We start from the raw sequence: 20,760 nt of genomic DNA, 5'->3' as shown, positions 1-20,760 counted from the left end.
GAGAGCCATATCCGACGGCGGCATGTCATTGGGCCACTACCTTTCACGGTACCCATTGGTCCCATTGGCAATTGGGTTGCCCGCCAGCCGCAGACGACGGTGAATTTCTGAAGACTCATGCCAGTCACAACTGTGCAGGCAGACTGTTTGTAACTGCTAATTACTCCTTTTGAGGCGCCCTCGCCAACGTCCCTCCCCTCCTTTCTGCTGTTAGTACCTCGCCTCTTCCTCATATTCTTCCTTCTCCCACATCCTGCCCTTTTGTCTCCGCCCTTCCATCGCACACAGTCACCCCTCGAACCCCTCGCTCGCCATGACAGAACAAAAGATCACCCCCTTCGAAGTATCCGGCGGGGTGGATGAGTCTGGCCAAATAAAGCCGGTCGACTACGACAAGTTGATTCGCGACTTCGGTGCCACGCCAATTTCGCCCGCATTACTCGAGAGATTCGAAAAGGCAACTGGCCGAAAACCCCACAGATTCATGCGCCGTGGAATAGTGATATCCCACCGCGATCTCGAAAAAATCCTGACCAAGTATGAAAAGGGCGAAAGATTTTACCTCTACACTGGGAGAGGGCCGAGTAGCGACAGCATGCACGTCGGGCACAGCGTCCCTTTTGAATTCACGCGCTGGCTACAAGAAGTCTTCGACTGCCCCCTCGTGATCCAGTTGACAGACGACGAAAAGTTCATGCACTCCAAAACCATTAGCATGGACGATGCAACTCGATACGCGAGAGAAAATGCCAAAGACATCATTGCGCTGGGCTTCGACCCGAAAAAGACGTTCATTTTCTCGGATTTTGAGTATATGGGAGGTGCATTCTATCGCAATGTTTGCTTTGCAGCGAAACATGTCACGCTCAACCAGATAAAAGGGGCATTTGGGTTCAATGACAGCAACAATATCGGTGAATTCCATTTTCCCGCCACACAGTCTGCACCTTCGTTCGCAACGAGTTTCCCACATGTCTTTGGCACCGATGCAAAAAGTGTGCCGCGGATCCTGTGCCTAATCCCGTGCGCAATTGACCAAGATCCCTACTTCCGTGTCTGTCGAGATATAGCGGAGAAGATGAAATATGAGAAACCATGCCTCATCCACTCTCGCTTTCTTCCAGCGTTACAAGGTGAAGGGACAAAGATGTCTGCCAGCGTCGATTCGTCTGCGATATTCTTGACCGATACACCTAATGCGATCAAGAAGAAGATCAACCGCTTCGCATTCTCCGGTGGGCAGGATACCGCAGAGAAACAACGGGAGCTGGGTGGAAGAACGGACGTCGACGTGCCATACAAGTACCTCACCTTTTTCTTGGAAGACGATGATGAATTGGCGCGGATCAAGGAACAGTACGAGAAGGGCGAGATGATGACTGGAGAGCTCAAAGCACTCTGCATCAAGGAGTTGCAGCAGTACGTGGGCGATTTTCAGGAAAGGCGAAAACAGGTGAGCGACGAGGTGGTTCATGACTTTTTCAGCAGAAAGGGGTTGCTATTTAGAGGTGTCCCAGCGGACCAGAAGACGGTAACAGTGGGTACCGCGACGGATAAAGGCGCAGCCAAAGAGAACGGGCCAAAGAAAGAGCTTCCGGTGCGGTGAGCCTGCAAACCCCCGAAAAGCAGGTAGAAAAGACCTTGACGAATTTTATGTGTTTCAAGTGCTGAAGTAGTAGAGCATGACTCGACTTGAAATTTGATAAAAAGAACAAGCATGAATTAGAACATGACACCTGGAGCTTTTTTTTTAAATCCATAGGTTACGCTCATACATGGAGAGCGACAACTAGAGGAAGAAAAGAGACACTCCTTTTCCACTTTCTTTCTTTTTCCCCCTGTATACTCAGTATATACTAGGTGACCCTGTCAGGCGTTTTCACGCCGCCTCACCACGCCAGGAAAGAAGCCCCTGACAGCGTTACTCAACCAGACGACCTCGCCATCCTGGACGTCTTGAACGGACACAGTCCCCTCATCGCACCAACCCGCCTCGAGCGCGTAGAGCCTTGTCACCGAGTGCATGCCACCGGCATCGGAGCGCGGTGTCACCCAGCGACGGGCCGCGCTGCGGCGCAGGAAATAGACCGCCGATAGGGACGCCTCGGTGACGAGTCCGTCGTCGTTGAAGAGGAGGACTTCGCGCGTCGTGGGCGGCGTGGTCGGGAGGGGGAGCGGTGAGTCGGTGGCACGCCCGCGAGCGTCGTTGTACGCTGTGCGCACGGTGGTTTTGTGCCGCGTGAACAGTGTGGGATGTGTTGGTTGGGCGTCGATTGTGACGTGGCATGGCTGTGGCTGTTGGGGTGGTGGTGTTGAGAGCCCTGCTGTGGCTTGTCCTTGATGTCCAGGCACGGTCGACGTAAACGGGCACGACGTGTACATGTCGACAGCGTCGGTGAGGGTTGAAAGTGGTCGGTCCTCGCCCATCGCCGTGCATTCCACACTCACCTCGCCGGCATGGGAAATCAGGACGCGGACGCGGAAATCCCGTAGAAACCCTGCCTGGGGACCGTGTGAGGGAGATGATGTTCCTCCTGCTTTTGCCGCCGCTGTCGCCGCCACCGCGTTCTCGACGAGGACTTGTATATTGAAAGGTTTGTCTGTGCTTGACGAGGAGGAAGGCTTTTCCTTTTCTTCCTCATCCGCTACGGCAACAACAGAAACCGGGGGCGTAAGCCTCGTCGCGACATCTGTCCAGCCACATGCTTCCGCAGCCTCGCGCAGTCGCCGTGTATGCAGCGCAAAGAGTCTCGTGGTGATGTCCCTCCACTGGCGTATCAATGCCTCGGTTCTCGCGTCTGGCTCGGCATCTTGAGTGTTGAACAGCGTGTGTTTCAGTGTCGTGATGATTCGAAAATCCGGTGCGGAGATGATTGAATTGACATCGACTTGCCCCGGACGTAATGACATGCTTAACACTGTGTATCTTCGTCCATAGCCTGCCTCAAAATATGTTGCTGAGGTTGGCTATCTATAGTCTGCTAGAGTTGTGTTTGTATGTAAATTTTCTTACTGGTACTGACCAACCAACACCAGGTCGTAGTGGCAATGGCTTGTTCAAGTGTCAGGCTTAAGGTTCGGCCCGCCAGCGAGCACAATAAGGACATGATTCCAGGAACTACCATGACTACTTGTATGTAGCATCAAGACTTGGTGAGAGGAAGGAGATTCTCTCAAAGAATACACGCGCAACAAGCCCGTAAAAACTCTTACGCATGAGCCCCCCTTCAATAGGTTCCGTCTTGTTGCAATGACAGTGGGCTAGCGATCTGAACCATACTCTGGAGTCGAGTCCTTGTTTGCGAGACGAGAACATTTTCCCTCAAGACTATGGGCGACGGAGGAGCAAGCTATAGGTATTCAGCAAGGCCAAAATTGATCATACTTGCGTGCTCACAAGTCATGCTATTTAATCAACGTATGTGAGCTGTATCATACACTTGTAGGAGTAACTGTCGGGTCCGAATTTGCACTCTCGCGCAGGATTCTCCATGCAATCTCTTCCTGTTGTTTGCTGATCTCCTCACCTGTCCAGGGTCGCCATTGCTCTTTTAGTTGATGTCCCACAACTTGAACACCATCAGCAATCGGCCACCCATGCTCCTCTGCAAGGTGGAGATTGCGTGTCTGCAAGGGGTGGTAGCACATGTCCAGCATACACGCGTGAGGCGGTCTTTCCTTAATAAGAAATTGGACATACACGGCCCTAGCTTGGATTTCTCCTGAGGTTCTGGGTTCAAAGTCAGGAACAGTGCTCACGATCCATTGTGGGCACGGCAAGGTCGAGGCTTGCTCTGCAGTTCGGACGTGGACAATAGTTGGCCGGGTCGGCGTTTTGTAATGGTTCACATCTTCGATAAGCTCTTCAATCTCGCCAGCGTCGCGATTGATCACGTAGACGTCCTCGCAGCCCAGATCCATAAGTGCGTAGATTGCCGCTCGGCTTGCGCCACCCGCTCCAATCACCACGCCTTTGAGCCCTTGTACGGCACTTGTGGCCGCTTCGCTCCCTAAAAGAGCCTTTTTGATTCCAACCCAGTCCGTGTTGGTGCCTCTCAAAGTACCATCATCGGCAACAGAAACATGGTTGCAAGCACTGAGCTGATCAACAAGATCATCAACATGGTCCAGGTACGGAATGATTGTCTTCTTATAGGGCATTGTAACAATACCTCCAGCGAAATCTGAGGAGTGAAATGCGTCCAAGACTTCCTGGAGAGCTGACGCCTCGAGAAACGTCATCTTCCAACGGCGTTTGAGACAACCAGCAATGAAGTCGTGGGCACGGGGCGCTATCGAGCCACCTCCAGGGCCGCCTGCTATGAACAGTCGACTCCTCTGTGTGGAAGTATTTCCCATAGTGATCCGGTCGCTTACTGGATAGAGACTGCTGAAACGAGACCAATGGAATATGCTAAGGAACTGTGATGAAAGTATCCGGAACCTGCTGAAGAGCCGTCAAGGTACGGGTACCAGCAGCCTTTCCTTTCACCGACGTGTAGATACGCCCACATAGAGCTACATATACCTTGGTATTGTCAATTGTGTTGGTTCATGCTGAGTATGAGGTATAAGGAGTGGCAACGAGAAGGGACTGACCCGCCAGAAGCATCCGAAAGTATTTTGTTAGCCCGTAGGTCGACCCGTGCGGACGGCGCGCGGCAAAGTTCATTGCCGGTCAAGCCGGTGTTTGACAAGTCAATTGTTGGGGTCAGGTTTCAACTGCGGAGAGATCCCCATGTTTATGCGAATTGCCTCCAAGTGGGAGATGTCGAGATGGTACACAGGCAGGGTCTCGAAGGATCGTCCATGGCTTTCTTCTGCGATGTTTGTTGGCTGTTGGGTCACGCGGAACTGTCCATCATCAATATCTACATTTCGTCAGCTTTTGAAGCTCATCTGCACCAATGGTTCAACCCGCTGTTGCCTCATTGTCCCTGGGTGATCCTGATGTCCACGACATCAAGTCAAGACTGCGCGCAGCCGCACAAAATGGATTTCATGGGGTCGAAATCATAGGCACCGATATCGACGCTACTGCAGAGAAGCTCCCGGCAGGATTGACTTATGATAACAGGCTGCAAGCTGCGAGGAGCATAAGAAAGCAGTGCGATGCACTCGGGTTGACTGTGATGGTCCTTCAATCATTCCGACACTATGAGGGGCTGCTTGATCGTCGGCAGCACGAGGCTATGCTGGAGAAACTGCGACTATGGTTCGATATTGTTCGAATCTTGGGGTGCGATATGATTCAAGTGCCGACAACTTGGTTGCAGGAAGGGACGACGGGTGATGAGGAGACTTTGGTCGCTGATCTCAGAGAAATAGCAGATAGAGGCCTTGCAGAGAGTCCTGTAGTCCGATTTGCATACGAAGGAGTAGCTTGGGGCAGATATATCGATACGTGGGAAGGCACATGGGAGATGGCAAAGAAGGTCGACAGACCAAACTTTGGGCTTTGCTTGGACACTTTCCACATCGCTGGTCGGGTCTGGGGTGATCCTACCACGCAAACAGGGCGCACTGGCAATGCAGACAGTGCTTTGGAGGCATCTATCCAGCGTTTGATCCGCGAGGTAAATGTCGAAAAGGTGTTTTATGTCCAGGCCGGAGACGCAGAAAAGCTGGATCCACCACTGAGCCAGTCACATCCTTTCCATGCAATTGACCAACCTGCAAGGATGAGCTGGTCACGAAATGCGCGACTGTTCCCCTACGAGGAGGACAGAGGAGGCTATCTTCCCATTGAGCGGGTGATGAAGGCAATTGTGAAGGGGTTGGGCTATGACGGATGGGTTAGCATGGAGCTGTTCTCATGTGAGCTATCGCAGTCTGATCCCGAGTTGCCGTCGAGGTACGCGGCTAGGGCTTCGGCATCGTGGAAGAAGATGATTGCGGCATTGAAGCAATGAGGATCAGTCAGAGAAGTGTAAGAGGAAATCTGCGTCTTTTCTCTATATATGAGCAGGGAATGAACATGCATCCTTTCAACGCGAGAGCAAAGGAGCGGAGGTTGAGTAACTGCGGTGAATGTGATTGGCTGATTCGGCGTGGCTGCAAAAGTTGCATCTCCATCTCCATTTCGCATCGTTTAGGGAAACTTTCTTGTCTTTCAGTGACGATTGTCAATATTCCTTTTCCCTCCGTCCTTTCGCTCTCGGTCCATTCGTCGTTCTTCCCATCTCCATACGCCTGTGAGGTATCCAGGGCTGGCTATTCGAGCTTCGTTTTTCTTCTGTACAATAGATTTCTCTGTCCTCGATGTCTGAACCCGTCGCTATCGATGCCACCCGCGCACCCGCATCCCTTTGGGACCGCGTGTCGAACTGGGTCTCGGAGAATAAAGCTGTCGCTTATACCATCGCTGGAACAGTAGTTGTCATCACGAGTGCTGGCGCCATCTACTATTTCTCAAGTCAGAAAAGCGGTGCCCCTGCTACGCCTACAGAAAAGAGAAAGAGCAAGAAAGAGCGACGGAAAGAAAAGAAAGCTGCCGAAGAGGCACAGAAGGCAGGGATTAGTCTGAAAGATGAGGAAGCTGGTGAGACTAGGTTGCCACAAAAAGCGATGGGAAACACGACTGATTTACGATACAGGCACGGCGCCTCGAGCTGCGACCGTCGAGACCGAGGATGAAATACCCGAGATCAACGAGTCCAACATTGAAAACTTCTCGAAAGAGGTAGAGCTGCCTACACTGTCCTTGAGACGCTATTCTGACCATGACCATGAGCAGGAGAGAGCAACATATGCCGGCAAATTAAAGGCTGCCGGCAACAAAGCATATGGCTCCAAAGACTACAATAAGGCCATCGAGCTTTATGGGAAAGCAATCCTATGCAAACCCGATCCTGTGTACTACTCTAACCGAGCCGCTTGCTACAACGCCCTTAGTGAATGGGACAAGGTGGTAGAAGATTGTACTGCTGCCATCTCGATGGACCCAGAATACGTCAAAGCTCTGAATCGCCGCGCACACGCGTATGAACACTTGGGACTCTTCTCTGAAGCGTTGCTGGATTACACAGCCAGTTGCATCATTGACGGATTCAAGAATGAAAACAGTGCCCAAAGCGTGGAAAGATTATTGAAAAAGGTGGCAGAGAAGAAGGGCAAAGCGATTCTTGCCGGCAAGAAAAACAAATTACCTGGTGCAACCTTTGTTTCCAACTATCTGCAGAGCTTCCGGCCGCGCCCGCCGCCTGAGGGCCTGGATGAAAGCGCTGAGCTCGATGAGAATACCGGCAAAGGCCAGCTTCAGCGTGGCTTGATCGCCATGCAGAAGAAGACTGCCGAAGGTTACGACGAAGCTGCGGCGGCCTTCAAGAAAGCTCTTGAACTCGGAGACCTGGGTGAGCATGAGGCTTTTGCCTACAACATGCGTGCCACGTTTTTGTACCTCGAGGGCGACATCACCAACGCTCTCGATGACCTCAACAAAGCCATTGAGCTACAACCTTCTCTCACTCAACCATACATCAAGCGTGCTAGTATGCAGCTGGAGTTGGGGAACAAAGACCTTGCTGCAGAGGACTTTGAAAAGGCCATGACACAGGACAAAAACGATCCGGACATCTTTTACCACCGTGCACAGCTGCATTTCATTCTCGGAGAATATGCCGACGCCGCCAAGGACTACCAAAAGTCCATTGATCTGGACAAGGACTTTATCTATTCGCACATTCAGCTGGGCGTCACCCAATATAAGCTAGGATCGATCGCGTCTTCGATGGCAACATTCCGACGATGTGTGAAGAATTTTGACAAAGTGCCCGACGTGTACAACTATTATGGCGAGCTGCTGCTTGATCAGCAGAAGTATCAGGACGCCATCGAGAGATTCGAGACCGCAATCGATATGGAGCGCCAGACAAAACCCATGGGAGCTATCAACGTGCTCCCGCTCATCAACAAAGCCTTGGCACTTTTCCAGTGGAAGCAGGATTTCAAGGCGGCGGAAGAGCTTTGCGAGAAAGCGTTGATCCGTAAGTTGCCACTTCGGCCAAATGGAGTCTGACCAGCTGCTAATGGGCTTTCTAGTGGACCCTGAATGCGACATTGCTGTGGCCACAATGGCTCAGCTCCTCCTTCAACAAGGCAAGGTGACCAAGGCTCTGGAGTATTTTGAGCGCGCCGCCGAGCTGTCGAGAACAGAAGGGGAAATTGTCAATGCGCTTTCTTACGCCGAGGCCACACGTACGCAGCTGGAGGTGTCACAGAAGTATCCTCAACTGGCTGCCCGTCTGCAACAAATGGAGGGCGCAGGCCTCGGCGGACCTCAACTGAGGTAACAATGTCATCTCCATGGCATGGAAGTTTGCATTTGGTCTTGTTCTAGCTTTTTGTTCCCGGAGGATCTCCCATCTTGCATTCTCCTTGTTGGTTCTGAATGGATACAGGTCTTTTATGCTGATGAGCGATCTTGACGAGAGATTCTTGACCTGTACGGGGATATGTAATACGCATCTCTTCTTCTTGTGGATCCCAGGGTTAGACACCGAGATTCGCGAATATGGCGTTTGATGAGCATGAGGGAACAAAAGGTGTGTAGCAGTGTGTAATAACAAAAGAAATCTCAAACTTGGTTGTTCTAGGCTTGGCCTGTGTATGCAAGTTCGAATATGCGGAGACGGCCACGAGGCTGGATGAGGCTCGATAATGATCATGCTCTGGACAAGGCTGCAGGAGGGAGGCCGTTAGTCTGCTCAACTGCTCAACTGTTTAGTTTCTGGGCGCCGGCTGCCTAGCACGCGGGTGCCTAAAACAGCAACATGATCCCCCCACTGACCCCCCCCCTCCAACTAGTCGTGCTGGTGTGACTGTTGGCGCCGCGTCTTATCGATTAGCTGGCAGGCGCCTTGCCCCTCACTTGCAGCCTGCCACTGCAGCCCATCTGCGCCTGACTTGTGAGACCGCATTCAAGACAAGTCAAGGCCTGAACTGCCTCATCTCGCCAGCTGCCCTCACTTTACACCTCGACGGTTTTACTTTTCGACTTCTATCAAAGAGTCAGCTTTGTCTTCTAGAGTCCTGGAGCCCTGTGTGGCTAATGATCTTGGACCCTTTATCTGCAACTGAAACCTTACCTAGAGGGTACAACTTGATCCCGAGAGCCTGCCTAATTCAAACGACACCCCTTCTGTCTCTCCGGTCACTTGTGCCCTGAACCCATTTCAATCTCCTCTCTACTTCAGGATTATACACTTCAAAAGAAAGCACGGCTACACCAGCCTGAAGACCGTTCCCTCACACTTCTTACCCAACAAGACTCCTAGAAGGAGTCCTGAGATTGACGAACTCTCCAGGTGAAACATGGCAGATCCCAACCCCTCCAAATATTGTACGTCCCACGGCCAGTCTTTGTGCCATGTAAATGTATTTACTGATATGCCATCCAGTGACCATTACCCTTCGAGAACTCGACTTCCACGAACCTCTTCCCCTGCGAGTCATTACCCTCGGAGCCCCAGATTGGGAGATTAGGATCGGTCGGGGTTCTGTGAGCCGTGTGGAGGAATTCACCCCTGCTGAGGACAATGCCTGGTTTGATTCTAGGGTCCTGTCAAGACGACATGCCATTCTACGTGGGAATCCGACAACCAAGGTATTATTGCATCATGTTACCCCTAGCCTGGAGGCTAATATCTCTCAGGAAATCTACATTCAAGATATTGGGTCGATGCACGGCACTTTCGTCGCTGGCAAGAGAGTGAATACGAATCAAATGGAGCCCATTTGGCCTGAAGACACCGTGACACTGGGCGCTGATGTGATAAGAGGAAATTGTGAGTACTATCAAGAGTTCGGAGTACAGGCTTCTGACACCCAAACAGCCCACTTCAGTGCTCTGCGGTTCATGGTCACTTCGAATTGGTGTGACGAAATGTAAGCAAGTCCGATCCTGAGATAATATCATTCACTAATCTAGGATGCTACAGTTTTCACCAACCACACGCAACCCAGACAAATCCAGGAGTGATAATATATCAAAACACCTTCTCGGCCGACTACAGTGACGAGGAAGCATATTCCGATCCTTCTATCCAAGTCTCCAGCAGTCCAGAAGAGAACGAGGATGAGCACGAGGAGAGAAATACTGAACACCATTCAGACCCCGAGGACGAAGACCAGGTCATCCAAGACTCTGTCCGAGAAGCCAGCATCGAGATAGTCGTTCCCGAGGTGACAACCTTCGCCGTTCCTGAATCCGACGACGCATCCAATACTCAAAGTCACGCTTCGGGGCCAGATGTCTCTGGCGAAGAAAGCCCGACCTCCAGCCCGTTGATTACAAGCGATACCCATGAAGACAAGGGCGCCCCTCCTGAGGATACCTCCCAACTGTTTCAGGGTCCCGGTATCTGCTCTGCCAGCTCTGACTATACAGACCATTCTCAAGTTCTTGTCCCTAACTCAGGCCAGCAGCCAGAGGTGCTACCAACCATGGATGAGAATACCTCTGAGGAAGATTCATACGGCGATGATGAGCTTGAAAACACATACTCAGACTCCTTCAGCTCGCTCAATGTCCCTCCGATCAATGTTGACAACCTGGCAAAACCTCTTGCTGCCTGCTTGAGTCCTTCGGGCCCCACCGATCAGCCGGAACATGTTCGCGCCCCAAGCCCGTCCGATGCGGCAATGGTCAAGCCGACGACCGACTCTGGACTTCGCGTCACATTGACTGCCCCACCGTTTTCGAGTTTTGGGTCGTCTAACCAAAATTCCGGTCCGATGGACAACCACGTTGCACAAGGTCGCCTCAGTTCTGCATGGGCTGGACACAATTCAGTCTTGTATGAACCAGTTGCACATCCGCTTGTACAGGAACCGTCTGAATCAGTCTACTACGCTTCTTATCGCCCTTATATGTCTCTTTACGGTGGTCCATACACCTTTCAAAGTCCCGAGATGTCGACTCAGGCACAATCAGCTGCTTCGGCATTCTCGATTGCTAGTGTTGTGTCACAACAGCAAGCGTCGAAGGATATGGACGGCGCAAAGAAGCGCAAATGTGACCAGATCTCTTCTGATGAGTGTCCAGGGACAAACACAGTTTCCGCTGACTCTTATTCCTCCGAAGCCAAGGATATTCATGTGACAAGTGTTGCAATTGGGGTGCGAGAGACCAGCAGTGTCAATGGTGATATCTTGCTGGACCCATCAACTTCGGAGGTGGCAGAGTGTAACGCATCTATGCATGTCGAGATGCCAGCACGCAAGAAAGTCAAAAAGAACACAGTCAAGGCTCCTGAGCAGCGGGATAGTGGTCGTAATAGCCTTGCCAAGACAGCTGGAGCAACCATTGCCGGTATGGCCATTGGGGCTGTCGGCATGTTCATTGGGCTTCTTGCTCTACCAGAAGATTACTTCATGTGAAGGATTTTACATGATTTCTCGGAGGGGTCGATGGATAAGTGTTGGCTATGACTTCTAATGGTTTCGGAGGATGAAGGATTATGCTCTCATGACTTTTATGCATGAGACGGTCATGTGTGACATAAAGGGTATCAGATTACCGGAGTTGATCTTTATGGTCCAACGGATGTTTGCGACAAAGGCGGAGCTGCGAGAACAGGAGCTTTCATACCACTGGTGAGGACTCTGACATACCATTCAATATCGAGCTTCTCACTGCGGGATGAGCATTGGGGAGAGAAGATTGAAAGGGTAAAGGGTGGACATGATCATGGAGTTGTTTTAGGCTGGTCGCAAGCATACGAGTTCGTGGACACAGGCGTTGCATCAAGTCATCTTACAGTGGTCCTAACTCTTCCATAGCTCGAAAGCTTTTATACCCTGGAATGGTCTTGTTATTACGGTTCGTGTTCTACGGTCGGTGAATGCGAATAATGAAAGATTTCACACGGAATGTATGTGGCTTCAATAACCTCGAAGATACATATTGATAATCCGCTATCGAGCCGGTCGTCGGCTATCCTCTCACCCTTTCTCTTTCCCCCTCTCTCAAGCCCCTCCTAGACAGTGGTTGTGGTTGGTGATGATGAGGATTCGAAAAGGCAACTTGCTGCTACTCATACAGTATAGAGAAAGTTAGTCCCAGGGGTCCAGCGTCCGTGCTCTCGTGTTCTTTGCTCATGCCGTGTCGCTTTCATACTTCATATCTTCATGTCTTCGTATCTTCGTGTCTTCATGTCTGTCATACCTCGTGTCTCGTTCCGTCGTGCCCATGCTCGTGTCGGTCAATGTACAGCCCATCCGCAGGTGTCGTCTCGATCCCATCAGTACATCATGATCTCTTCCTCACCAATCTCCCCATCCCAGGTTCAAAACAAGAAACAATCCGACCGACCAGTCCAATGTTTTTCGATTCATAACATCTGATATGGCTTGTAGCGCGGTGCACTCGCTCCAACCCATCCCGGCGGATCGCCAGTCTCAATTCCCCACTCTTTCTCCTCTTGGTCCCGTCAGAGATTGATTCGTTTGTAGGCGATAAGTTCGCTTATCGCGTGTGCGATCCGTGCATAGTATTTGGCCTTGAATCATGTCGTGACAGTATTGCCTCATTCTCTTCACTCTCCTTTTCTGCTGGGCGTCCTATCCAGGTGGCTTATTTCATACCACCATTTGGGTATCCTGTAATAGAATCGTGCCAGATCCCCCAACCCTCCCAATTTGTTGGAGGCCGTTCCATAGTGACTGAATATCCTTCAGTCTCCGTGTCAATGACCCGTGACTTCTGGATACAAGTACAACTTCCAAGATGGGCGGCCTCTTGTAATGCTGATTAGCACTCATTCATGCTTTGCCCTCCAATGTTGGTGATCAATGGCTGAACTGGGCGTAGCCAGGCAGTGATACTGTCAACTTCCCACCAAAGTGTTTAGAACGAGCCCTCAGCCCATCGCTTTGCTTAGATTTTCCCACTCCAGGAGAATTACTCCATTGCAATTCAAAGCCATGGGCGTTAGATGGTTTATTCAGCCAAGGCCTGGTCATTAGGAACCCCAGTGATGGGGTCCTCCCGCTTGCGCTGACCGAGTGAGACAGGGTGGACACTTGTCAGAAGCTGACCATTGTCCTATGTCCATGTTCCACGCGCGTCCCGCGCTTCAATGTATAGCCTCTCCTATTCTGGGTGTGAGGCTGCTTTGGAGCCATTGGACAGGCAAGAAGGCCCACGGGGAAGCTCAGAACGGTGCGGAACCAGCCCTCATGGGACTTTCGCCATCGTCGGCGATTTTTCTCTTCTCGCCCTTTGTCTCATTCCCACGATCGTCATGGGTTGCATTGGTCTCATCTGCCCTCTTGGTCTCAAAGTTGACCACATCGAAGCCCTTCCCGTACCACTCATCCCAGTCCCAGTCTACGCTGCGGTGATTCTCCTGCCCAAAGGCTCGAATCATGACTTCGCCCTCTCTCTCCGCCTCCGCTCCTGCCAATAAGGGCTTTGCATCTTTCCGGTATTTGCTTGTTGCTCCCTGTCCCCAGATTGTATTATCAGCCAAATTGATGAACGTTCCAATCTGTCTGAATGTGAAGCTGATCCTCTCTCCGTCGAAGGCGAGTTCGGCAGGAGTCTTTTCCGAAACAGGTCGTTTGTCGGCTCGAATGGAATGTAGCCACTGCCTGTTGGTCTCCTGCCCGAGGGTAAAAAGAGAGTTGTGGGGAAGAGGGATTCGTTGAGAAGGCCGAGCAGCATCTGGTTCTTCCCTCAAGTCGCTTGGTGTGAGGGCTGACTTCTTTGCCCTGAGCATCATGGTTCGCTGAGCTCCCAGGCTTACATTCACAATCTTAGATCCCCGAACAATGTCGAGCGTCTTGTCGGAATGCTCGGAGATGTTGTCCTCGCCGTGCCGATACCACTGAATCAACACATGGTTCAACGAGTGGCCGACAACCTTTTCTGCAGCCTTGCGCAGCAGGTTTACCACCGGATCGAAAGGTAATAATTCTGGAGATTCGTCCGCTGGATGCCTGTAGATTGGGACCTCCGTGCCATCCTTAGACATGGTCCCCTGGACAGCGACCAGGCGAGGCACTTCACCGGACCGGTGGAACATCTTCTGCCATTTAATATCGCTTCTGCAAGAATAAAAGGCCTCTTCCGCCTCCACTTGGTCGAGGAGGCCTACAAAAAGGTTGCAGTCGCCCTGTCCTAGGACGTCTCCAGGACCAAGGAGCTTTGGCGTCATCTTCTTCTTCTTTTTGGGAGCTGGCGGGCTGACCCCTTGGCTTGCCTCAAGGCCCGGATTTTTGACCTCAGTGGGGTCAGCTTCTGACATTTCCTTGTGGGTAGATGGCTCTCCGGTCGAGAGGGTCCGATGCAGTATTGATGTCGTAGGGGTAGAAGATCTGACCGAGGACTCGTGTGAAGGTCGTCGCTTTCGCGTTAATTGCTGTGCCTGCTTGGGTTTCAGTTGCTCAGCATGAGTCGAGGTACGACGAGAAGAAGGCTTTTGGGATAATTTCAGGACACGCTCTTCGTCCAAGGGATCTAGATCACTGGTTGATCTTTTCCGGGGAGGACTGCGCTCAACTGATATATGTCTCATAGATCTACGAGATGACTCACTGGGTGTGTTGGAGTCACACCGGCCCGCCCCGGTCTGTTCCGTCTCTTTCGGCGGTGTTCTTTCGGACTTGGCGAGGGTGTTGGGGGCTTCTTCGCCTTCGAGACTCGAAATCCAGTCGTGAATCTGGCTTCTCGAGGTGTGGGATCTTGTCGTGCGAGCCGGTGGTGGCAGGCTGACCTGGAATCTGGTAGGATAGTCCTCTTCGTAGATAACATCACCAAGCAGGCCGGCAATGTCGTCACGCAGCTCCTGACAGTCGATTCCATTTGCACCCATCGTGTCCGCCATCTGACGCATGGCTTCTATATGACAGGCTTCATCAAGGTATCCGAGACAGTCCTCAACAAGAGTAACCTGAACACCATGGCAAACGGCGTCAAGAACGGTGGCGTAAACCCCGACGTTTGAGAGAGAGCCGCAGATGTAGACTTGGGTGATGAGGTTGGATCGGAGATACATGAGTAGGGACGTGCCTTCAAAAGCTGAGTAGTGAGATTTCAGCATGATTAGGTCTCTTTGTGAGTCCATGGCTGTTTTTATGCTTTCAGGATAGTCGGCGCCCGTTGAGCCGGGCATGCAGCATCTATGCTTAGTGGTGGTCAAGACGGGAGCAAGAAACGCTTCCCGGTCATGAGTGACGTCTGGGTTCGGAGAGGGTGACAGGGGATCTTCGCGAGGTGAGCGCGTGTGACCCGGGTCGTTGTAGTACTCACTGGTCTCTTCGTTCAAGTCCTGCAGTTGGAGATGTTGTTTGAGGACTATAGAGTGAGTTCCAGTTACCGAAGAAATGGTTGAACGGGATTGTCTGTACTCGGTCCCAGCCCATATCACCTCGCCCTTGGCACGGAATTCGTCTACCAGGCACAGTAAGTCGGATAAGAAGGGTTCAATATTGCCGACGGGAAGTTTGCCGTTGGGTTCAACAAAATCTTTTTGAAAATCAAGCAAAATCAAGGCTTTCTTGGTCTCGATAGGCGGTCCTGGAGGGACAGAGCCGGGTTCGAATAACATGATGATCGTGGGAGATGTTTCATTATGCGACGAAACAGTATCCCAACGGTGGGATAGAGGACACAGCGTCCTCCACCTTTTGAGAGACGTGCTCTTGTTGAGGTGCGAGCTTCGGTCCTAGCTGTATAAAAGTCCAAAGCTGGAAGCCAATTGCAAGCGTCAGAATTGGCTCGGACCGCGGTTATGCTGGCTGGCGGTGTAGGCGTATTGGGAGTTCCCAGAATGGTCTGACAGCGGGCGAACAAGTTCGAAGGTGGAAGAAAAATGTACGCAACAATGAACTTCGCAGCTGTGGAGGATAGAAAGTTCAGATCTCTCGAAACAACGAGGGGCTCTTGGGGCGGTAGTCCACAAGTACCTGGTAAGGTAGGGCGAATGGAGGAAGGGCGTCGGAAGGAACCAAAATTGTGTTATCCGGCTGATAGACCGCTTTTCCCTCTTTTCTTCTTATGGCGACGCCGGAGCGTGGGAGAGCTTGAAGGTTATAAGAATTCGAGGATGAACTAGGACCTTGGTGGGATGTTTGATGATGTGGCTTGTGGGGGTAGATGGGAGGAATGTTTTAGTTATCTAATGGTGTAAAGGAGAGGCATTCAGTTGTTACAGGAGTTGTGAGAGAGAACAATCGTATCCGCACAGGAACCGGCTGCAATATTATGGAGGAATATAGACGGTCAAAAGGTTTCCTTTTGTTTGCGACATGGAATAGGAACAGCGTGTATATCCGAAGATTTTTCTGGTCGATATGGATGGATGCTGCAATGGTGGAGGGTGGGATAACAAGTGATTGCTGGCTAAAGCGGGGACTAAGTTAGGGTGACGGCCAGGGTTTGTCGATCGCCAGTCCAATTGCAGGCACCTCAAATATTCTAACAGGAAAACCGTTGTTGGGGGCCGATGAGGTGGTGAGTCGAATGGGGATAATAACAAGGAGGCGTCGAGTAAGACCTGCGGGGGATCATCGCCATGACGGAGGAGGTTAGAGCAGCCCAGCGGCTTGAGGCGGGGAGGAAGTTGAAACCGGGTTCTACGACCCAGCCGTGGGAAGGTCTGGACGAACAGACAAGTCAGTGGTTGAGGTAGTAGGGGCGAGTTTGGACGAGGGACATAAGCGAAGGAGTCGAAAGGGTGTACAAGGACTGGAGGACGAGTTGAGGCAGGTCAAGTGGGGTATGAGAGCACTGAAAGTTGAGAGTGTGAACCCAATGGATGTATGGCTGAATGAATGAATTCAATGAGATGAGTTGAATGCGAGGAGCAGGGGAGCAAGGGTGAAGCAAGAGACAGGGGTGCCAGTGATAGAGCCCAGCGGGAAAATGGAGACGGAATGGAGAAAGACGGAAAGACCAGGGATGGAGGATTGAGAGAAGAAAGCGGAAGCGCAGAAAAGCCAAGGTTTCATTCAATTCAATTCATGCATGAACCAGCAAGAGAAGGAGAAGAAGTGCCTTTTTTGAGGCAGCAGGCAGCATTCAGGAAGTGCATCAGGCACACAAGTGATTAGAGTAAGAGTAAGTAAGGAGATGGTGAACGAGGGAAGGAGAAAGAGACAGACGCCGGGTTGATGATTGGTGCATAATAGGTTGGGGACGCAGGCGGCAGGTGCAGGTGCAGGTGCAGTTTGCATCGAGGAAAAGCAAGTGGCAGGTGGCAGATGGAAGTTGCAGCCCAGTCAGTCTCAATCCATATGTTACTCTTTGTTCACTTTCACCGAATTTCTCACTTCCTCTTTCTCCTTCACTTCCAACTATTACCGAGGACTCGACTCGTAGAACACTTCTCGTGGCAATATCTATGGTAGTACTGTTCAAATCCTGCTCTCCATCAAGCTTACATTTTGGTCCAAACGCCGCTGCACATGGTAGATCCCCTTGCACCCTTCCTCCACCTTCCCACAGATGTACCTCGCTAGATATAGTCCGTACCCAGGTCGCCCTCCCAGGTACGCAGGCACGCTACTACAGACCCTGTTACTTGTCCTGGGTAGTTCCTCTTGTACCCGACACGCTCTCTTATAGCTTTCATCATACCTTCAAAAGGTCCATGCACACCATTTCATCCCCCGATAGCCCCGCCGCCGGCAAGGATTTCCTCTTCCCCCCTGGTATCTAAGCCATCCCTGCACAACAACACTTGCATCAAGCCCACTACCAGGACCTCCATCTTCCCCTCCCACGCGTGTTCTCTAACCCCATCTAGTTTGTTCCATCTCTCCAGGCGGCCATAGACTCCTCGGTAGCGATATAGAGCAAACCCCTTCAGAGCTGAGCGTGCCGCCACCACCACCATCATCCACCCCAGGGCGACTCTATCCGCATTCCTTCGTCATGCCGCATACGCTGCATTAGGGCATTCCTGTCCCCTGCCCAAAAGGTACAAACCTCGATCGGCTGCTCCCTGCTAACTTCTTATTCAGCCTGCATATCGCTGAGACCTGCCTTTCAGATGGGCTCCGCACCCACTCGTCTACGTCTCCTCCCGATCGCCTTCCCATTTTCGTCATTTACTGACTCTCTGCATGCTGAGTCGCCTACATCCGCGTGGCATCATGCTCTGCAGTGTCTGCCTCACTCAAACTTAGTCCCCACTCCCGGTGGAGGTTTGACTTGTTGGTTTTGTTCCCCCGAATCCACAAATATCATCTTCTCCAAAAGATTGGCGTTACTACGAATACTCGATCCTTGAAAAGAGAAAAGAATATCACCAAAGAGGACGATCAGTCTCAAACAAACTCGTGCTTCGGGTTGGTAATCCCCGTGCTTGCGCTCTCTTTGGTCGTAGAAAAATGTCCCCACCGTTGGCGGACCATCCACGACATCCTTGCTTGGTTGATACGCCCTGGAGTACGCGGCTGCGCGGTAAGCCGTTCATTCTTGTTCATATTTGACTGCCCTCGGGCACGCGAGCGTAAGGATTGTGCTGCTGTTGCAACTTTAGGAATCCTAAATCCGAGAGATCATCCTATGTACATCATGTGCCATCCTCCGACCGCCCTGGTCAAAGCAATAGTGTGACCTGTTTCCCGCTCTTTCATAGTTGGCAAGACCAACTTCCGCGTCCCCTATGAGGTGGCATTCATGGAGACAAGGTTGAAGCGAGATGCTTTGCGATGAGAAAGGGACCTTGGTGAGTTGTATTCAATCGAGGTCGCTGTCCTTGTCGTCGTTGTCGTCTTCATCCATTCCCATAGCCGCATCCATCAACTCCTTCACCTTGGCTTTGATTTCCTCCACCTTGTTCTCCTTGACCAAGCAGGTCCTATCGTCGATTTCCTCCAGGATGTAGGCGTGGCCGGACTCTCGGTCGATCTTCCGCACCATTGCCATCTGGGGCGGATCACACTGGAGAAGAGCCCCTTTCTGGGCCTTCGGCATAGTTCTTGATGCAGCTACTTGGGGTGGTAATCACTTCGGAGAAAGGCGGTAAGTGGACGATGCGATATCTGCATAAGGAGGTGTGTGTCGCAGAGGGTGGTTGTCACTGTGATTGCGATTGACCTTATCCCTCGGACTCGAGCGATTGTGATAGAGCTTGTCCCTCGGACTCAGGAATAATTTGAAACAAGCCTAGGGCAGCTACAGCGTTGGTGGAACTGGTCAGGCCTTGACGCTTACGAGCGACGCAAGGTGACAAGGCGTGCGAGGTTCCTCGGTCACTCGTCACACTCGAATAATGCCAAGTGATTATGTCATTCATGGCACCTTGACGTGTCATTTGAAAAAGCTATGTGGAGTGCATGCGCTGCTCGCCGACGCTAATCCAGGCATTCGGAGGCATACGCCTCATTCCGCACTCATTCACTTACACACTGGCTACCGTCGGTGATTCCCTCTACCTACCTCGTCCATGATCCGGTTTCCATGTATAGTGCCAACTCACTGCTCCGATCCGAATGTTGTCTCCCATGCATCGTATCCCTCGCCGGCAAAGATCCTTTCAATCTGTCTCCTCCGAACGCCGACATTACCGCCGTCGAAAATCGGCAGAGCCAATGCGTCGTTCAGCAGGTGCCCGAATGGCTGCTTGGTCGAATATGCAGAAATACCAACCAGACTGATCGCATCCATGACTGACTCTACTGCGCTCTCTGAACCAAAAATCTTGGCTTCGTAGCACAGCTCGGCTCCGTGTCGCGTCCGACCGAAGCAATGCGCTGCCTTCCAAACGAGAGCTCGTGTGGCTTCACATCGAGTTTTGATCTTGATCAACAAGTCTGCCACGCTCTGCTTTTGGATCATCGTCTCCGTTGACCCTCGCTTCTCAGCTTTGGCCCAGGCTAAAGCTCGATCAAAGGTTTGCCGCATGATGCCCACGCCCATTGCACCCACGAGAACTGCCGACGCGGTAAAGGTCATTTCGACCACATCAGCACCCTTGCCAGGAGGTGCGAGCAAGTTTGATTTTGGCACCCGCAAGTCCTTGAACCGGATATGCGGCCCATTAACAGCTGTGTGCCCAATCGTTTGAGGATGGTTGAGAACCTGATAGGCACTTGGGTCATTGGCCGCAATGTCTTGTTTGGTCACGATAATGATGGCCGTCTGGCCACGGACGTCGTCGGCTGGGGCAGATCCAATAACACGGCATACGACGCACTGAACGTCGGCGCCTCGATCATCCCACCCGGAACAGTTTGTTGCCCAGATCTTTGTCCCCATCAGCAAGGCTCTCCTCTGAATTCAGGGCACTCACCTTTTCACCACTGATAACATATTGGTCCCCTTCAACATGTGCGGTGGTCTGAAAACCGGGTGCTCCAGCCTCGGCGAAATTGGCGCTACCCTCAGGTTCAGAAAAGACCAGACTGGCCATTGGAGTACCGGTGCCGTCCAAAAATGGTTTGAAGAACTTCTCATGTTGACTTGGGCTCCCCGCCATGATCAACGGGGTCAAGCCAAGGCCAGTCCCAAGGATGTTTATAGAGGCGCTAGTTTCGACGGCATAAAACTCCTCGACAACCAAAGCTGCCTCTATCAATGGACCACCTCCACCACCAAGCTCTTTCGGAATTTGAGCCTTGATGAGTCCAGCCTTGACTGCTTCGGCATATATCGGCTGCGTTGAGCGGAAGCGTTCCTGCCATTGTCCCGGCGAGGCACCTTTACCCTCATATACCGAGCGTGCTGTAGTGAGGTTCGCCTTTGCCCAACCCTTGACAGCATTTCGGAGTCCCAATTGCTCAGGAGAGAGCTGAAGATCAACCATCTTC

The 20,760-nt window shown here is 51.8% G+C and overlaps 8 protein-coding genes across 8 annotated transcripts; 4 read left to right on the top strand and 4 right to left on the bottom strand.

Annotated features, from left to right (window-relative positions):
* Positions 1 to 313: 313 nt before the first annotated feature.
* AYO21_01357 (tryptophan-tRNA ligase) lies at positions 314 to 1,606 on the top strand (the record flags this gene model as incomplete). The annotated part of the gene is made up of 1 exon (XM_022651340.1): positions 314 to 1,606. One exon carries the CDS (start codon positions 314 to 316, stop codon positions 1,604 to 1,606), a length of 1,293 nt encoding a protein of 430 aa, XP_022516313.1.
* A 263-nt stretch (positions 1,607 to 1,869) lies between these two features.
* Positions 1,870 to 2,910, bottom strand: AYO21_01356 (hypothetical protein; the record flags this gene model as incomplete). The annotated part of the gene is made up of 1 exon (XM_022651339.1): positions 1,870 to 2,910. One exon carries the CDS (start codon positions 2,908 to 2,910, stop codon positions 1,870 to 1,872), a length of 1,041 nt encoding a protein of 346 aa, XP_022516312.1.
* Positions 2,911 to 3,432: 522 nt separating this feature from the next.
* AYO21_01355 (hypothetical protein) lies at positions 3,433 to 4,359 on the bottom strand (the record flags this gene model as incomplete). The annotated part of the gene is made up of 1 exon (XM_022651338.1): positions 3,433 to 4,359. The coding sequence occupies one exon, from the start codon at positions 4,357 to 4,359 to the stop codon at positions 3,433 to 3,435; it is 927 nt and encodes a 308-aa protein (XP_022516311.1).
* Positions 4,360 to 4,907: 548 nt separating this feature from the next.
* Positions 4,908 to 5,912, top strand: AYO21_01354 (hypothetical protein; the record flags this gene model as incomplete). Its single annotated transcript, XM_022651337.1, has 1 exon — positions 4,908 to 5,912. The coding sequence occupies one exon, from the start codon at positions 4,908 to 4,910 to the stop codon at positions 5,910 to 5,912; it is 1,005 nt and encodes a 334-aa protein (XP_022516310.1).
* A 349-nt stretch (positions 5,913 to 6,261) lies between these two features.
* On the top strand, positions 6,262 to 8,291 carry AYO21_01353 (hypothetical protein; the record flags this gene model as incomplete). Its single annotated transcript, XM_022651336.1, has 3 exons — positions 6,262 to 6,541; positions 6,597 to 7,985; positions 8,041 to 8,291. 3 exons carry the CDS (start codon positions 6,262 to 6,264, stop codon positions 8,289 to 8,291), a joined length of 1,920 nt encoding a protein of 639 aa, XP_022516309.1.
* Positions 8,292 to 9,312: 1,021 nt separating this feature from the next.
* Positions 9,313 to 11,379, top strand: AYO21_01352 (hypothetical protein; the record flags this gene model as incomplete). Its single annotated transcript, XM_022651335.1, has 5 exons — positions 9,313 to 9,340; positions 9,399 to 9,604; positions 9,653 to 9,785; positions 9,834 to 9,885; positions 9,939 to 11,379. The coding sequence occupies 5 exons, from the start codon at positions 9,313 to 9,315 to the stop codon at positions 11,377 to 11,379; spliced, it is 1,860 nt and encodes a 619-aa protein (XP_022516308.1).
* A 1,775-nt stretch (positions 11,380 to 13,154) lies between these two features.
* On the bottom strand, positions 13,155 to 15,551 carry AYO21_01351 (hypothetical protein; the record flags this gene model as incomplete). Its single annotated transcript, XM_022651334.1, has 1 exon — positions 13,155 to 15,551. The coding sequence occupies one exon, from the start codon at positions 15,549 to 15,551 to the stop codon at positions 13,155 to 13,157; it is 2,397 nt and encodes a 798-aa protein (XP_022516307.1).
* A 3,137-nt stretch (positions 15,552 to 18,688) lies between these two features.
* Positions 18,689 to 20,756, bottom strand: AYO21_01350 (hypothetical protein; the record flags this gene model as incomplete). Its single annotated transcript, XM_022651333.1, has 3 exons — positions 18,689 to 18,929; positions 19,431 to 20,197; positions 20,244 to 20,756. 3 exons carry the CDS (start codon positions 20,754 to 20,756, stop codon positions 18,689 to 18,691), a joined length of 1,521 nt encoding a protein of 506 aa, XP_022516306.1.
* Positions 20,757 to 20,760: the final 4 nt, after the last annotated feature.

This window comes from Fonsecaea monophora (genome assembly GCF_001642475.1).
Source record: "Fonsecaea monophora strain CBS 269.37 chromosome Unknown Scaff5, whole genome shotgun sequence".
Classification (NCBI taxonomy): domain Eukaryota; kingdom Fungi; phylum Ascomycota; class Eurotiomycetes; order Chaetothyriales; family Herpotrichiellaceae; genus Fonsecaea; species Fonsecaea monophora.
Note: the sequence above shows the minus strand (reverse complement) of the source record. Positions and strands in the feature narration are given on the sequence as shown.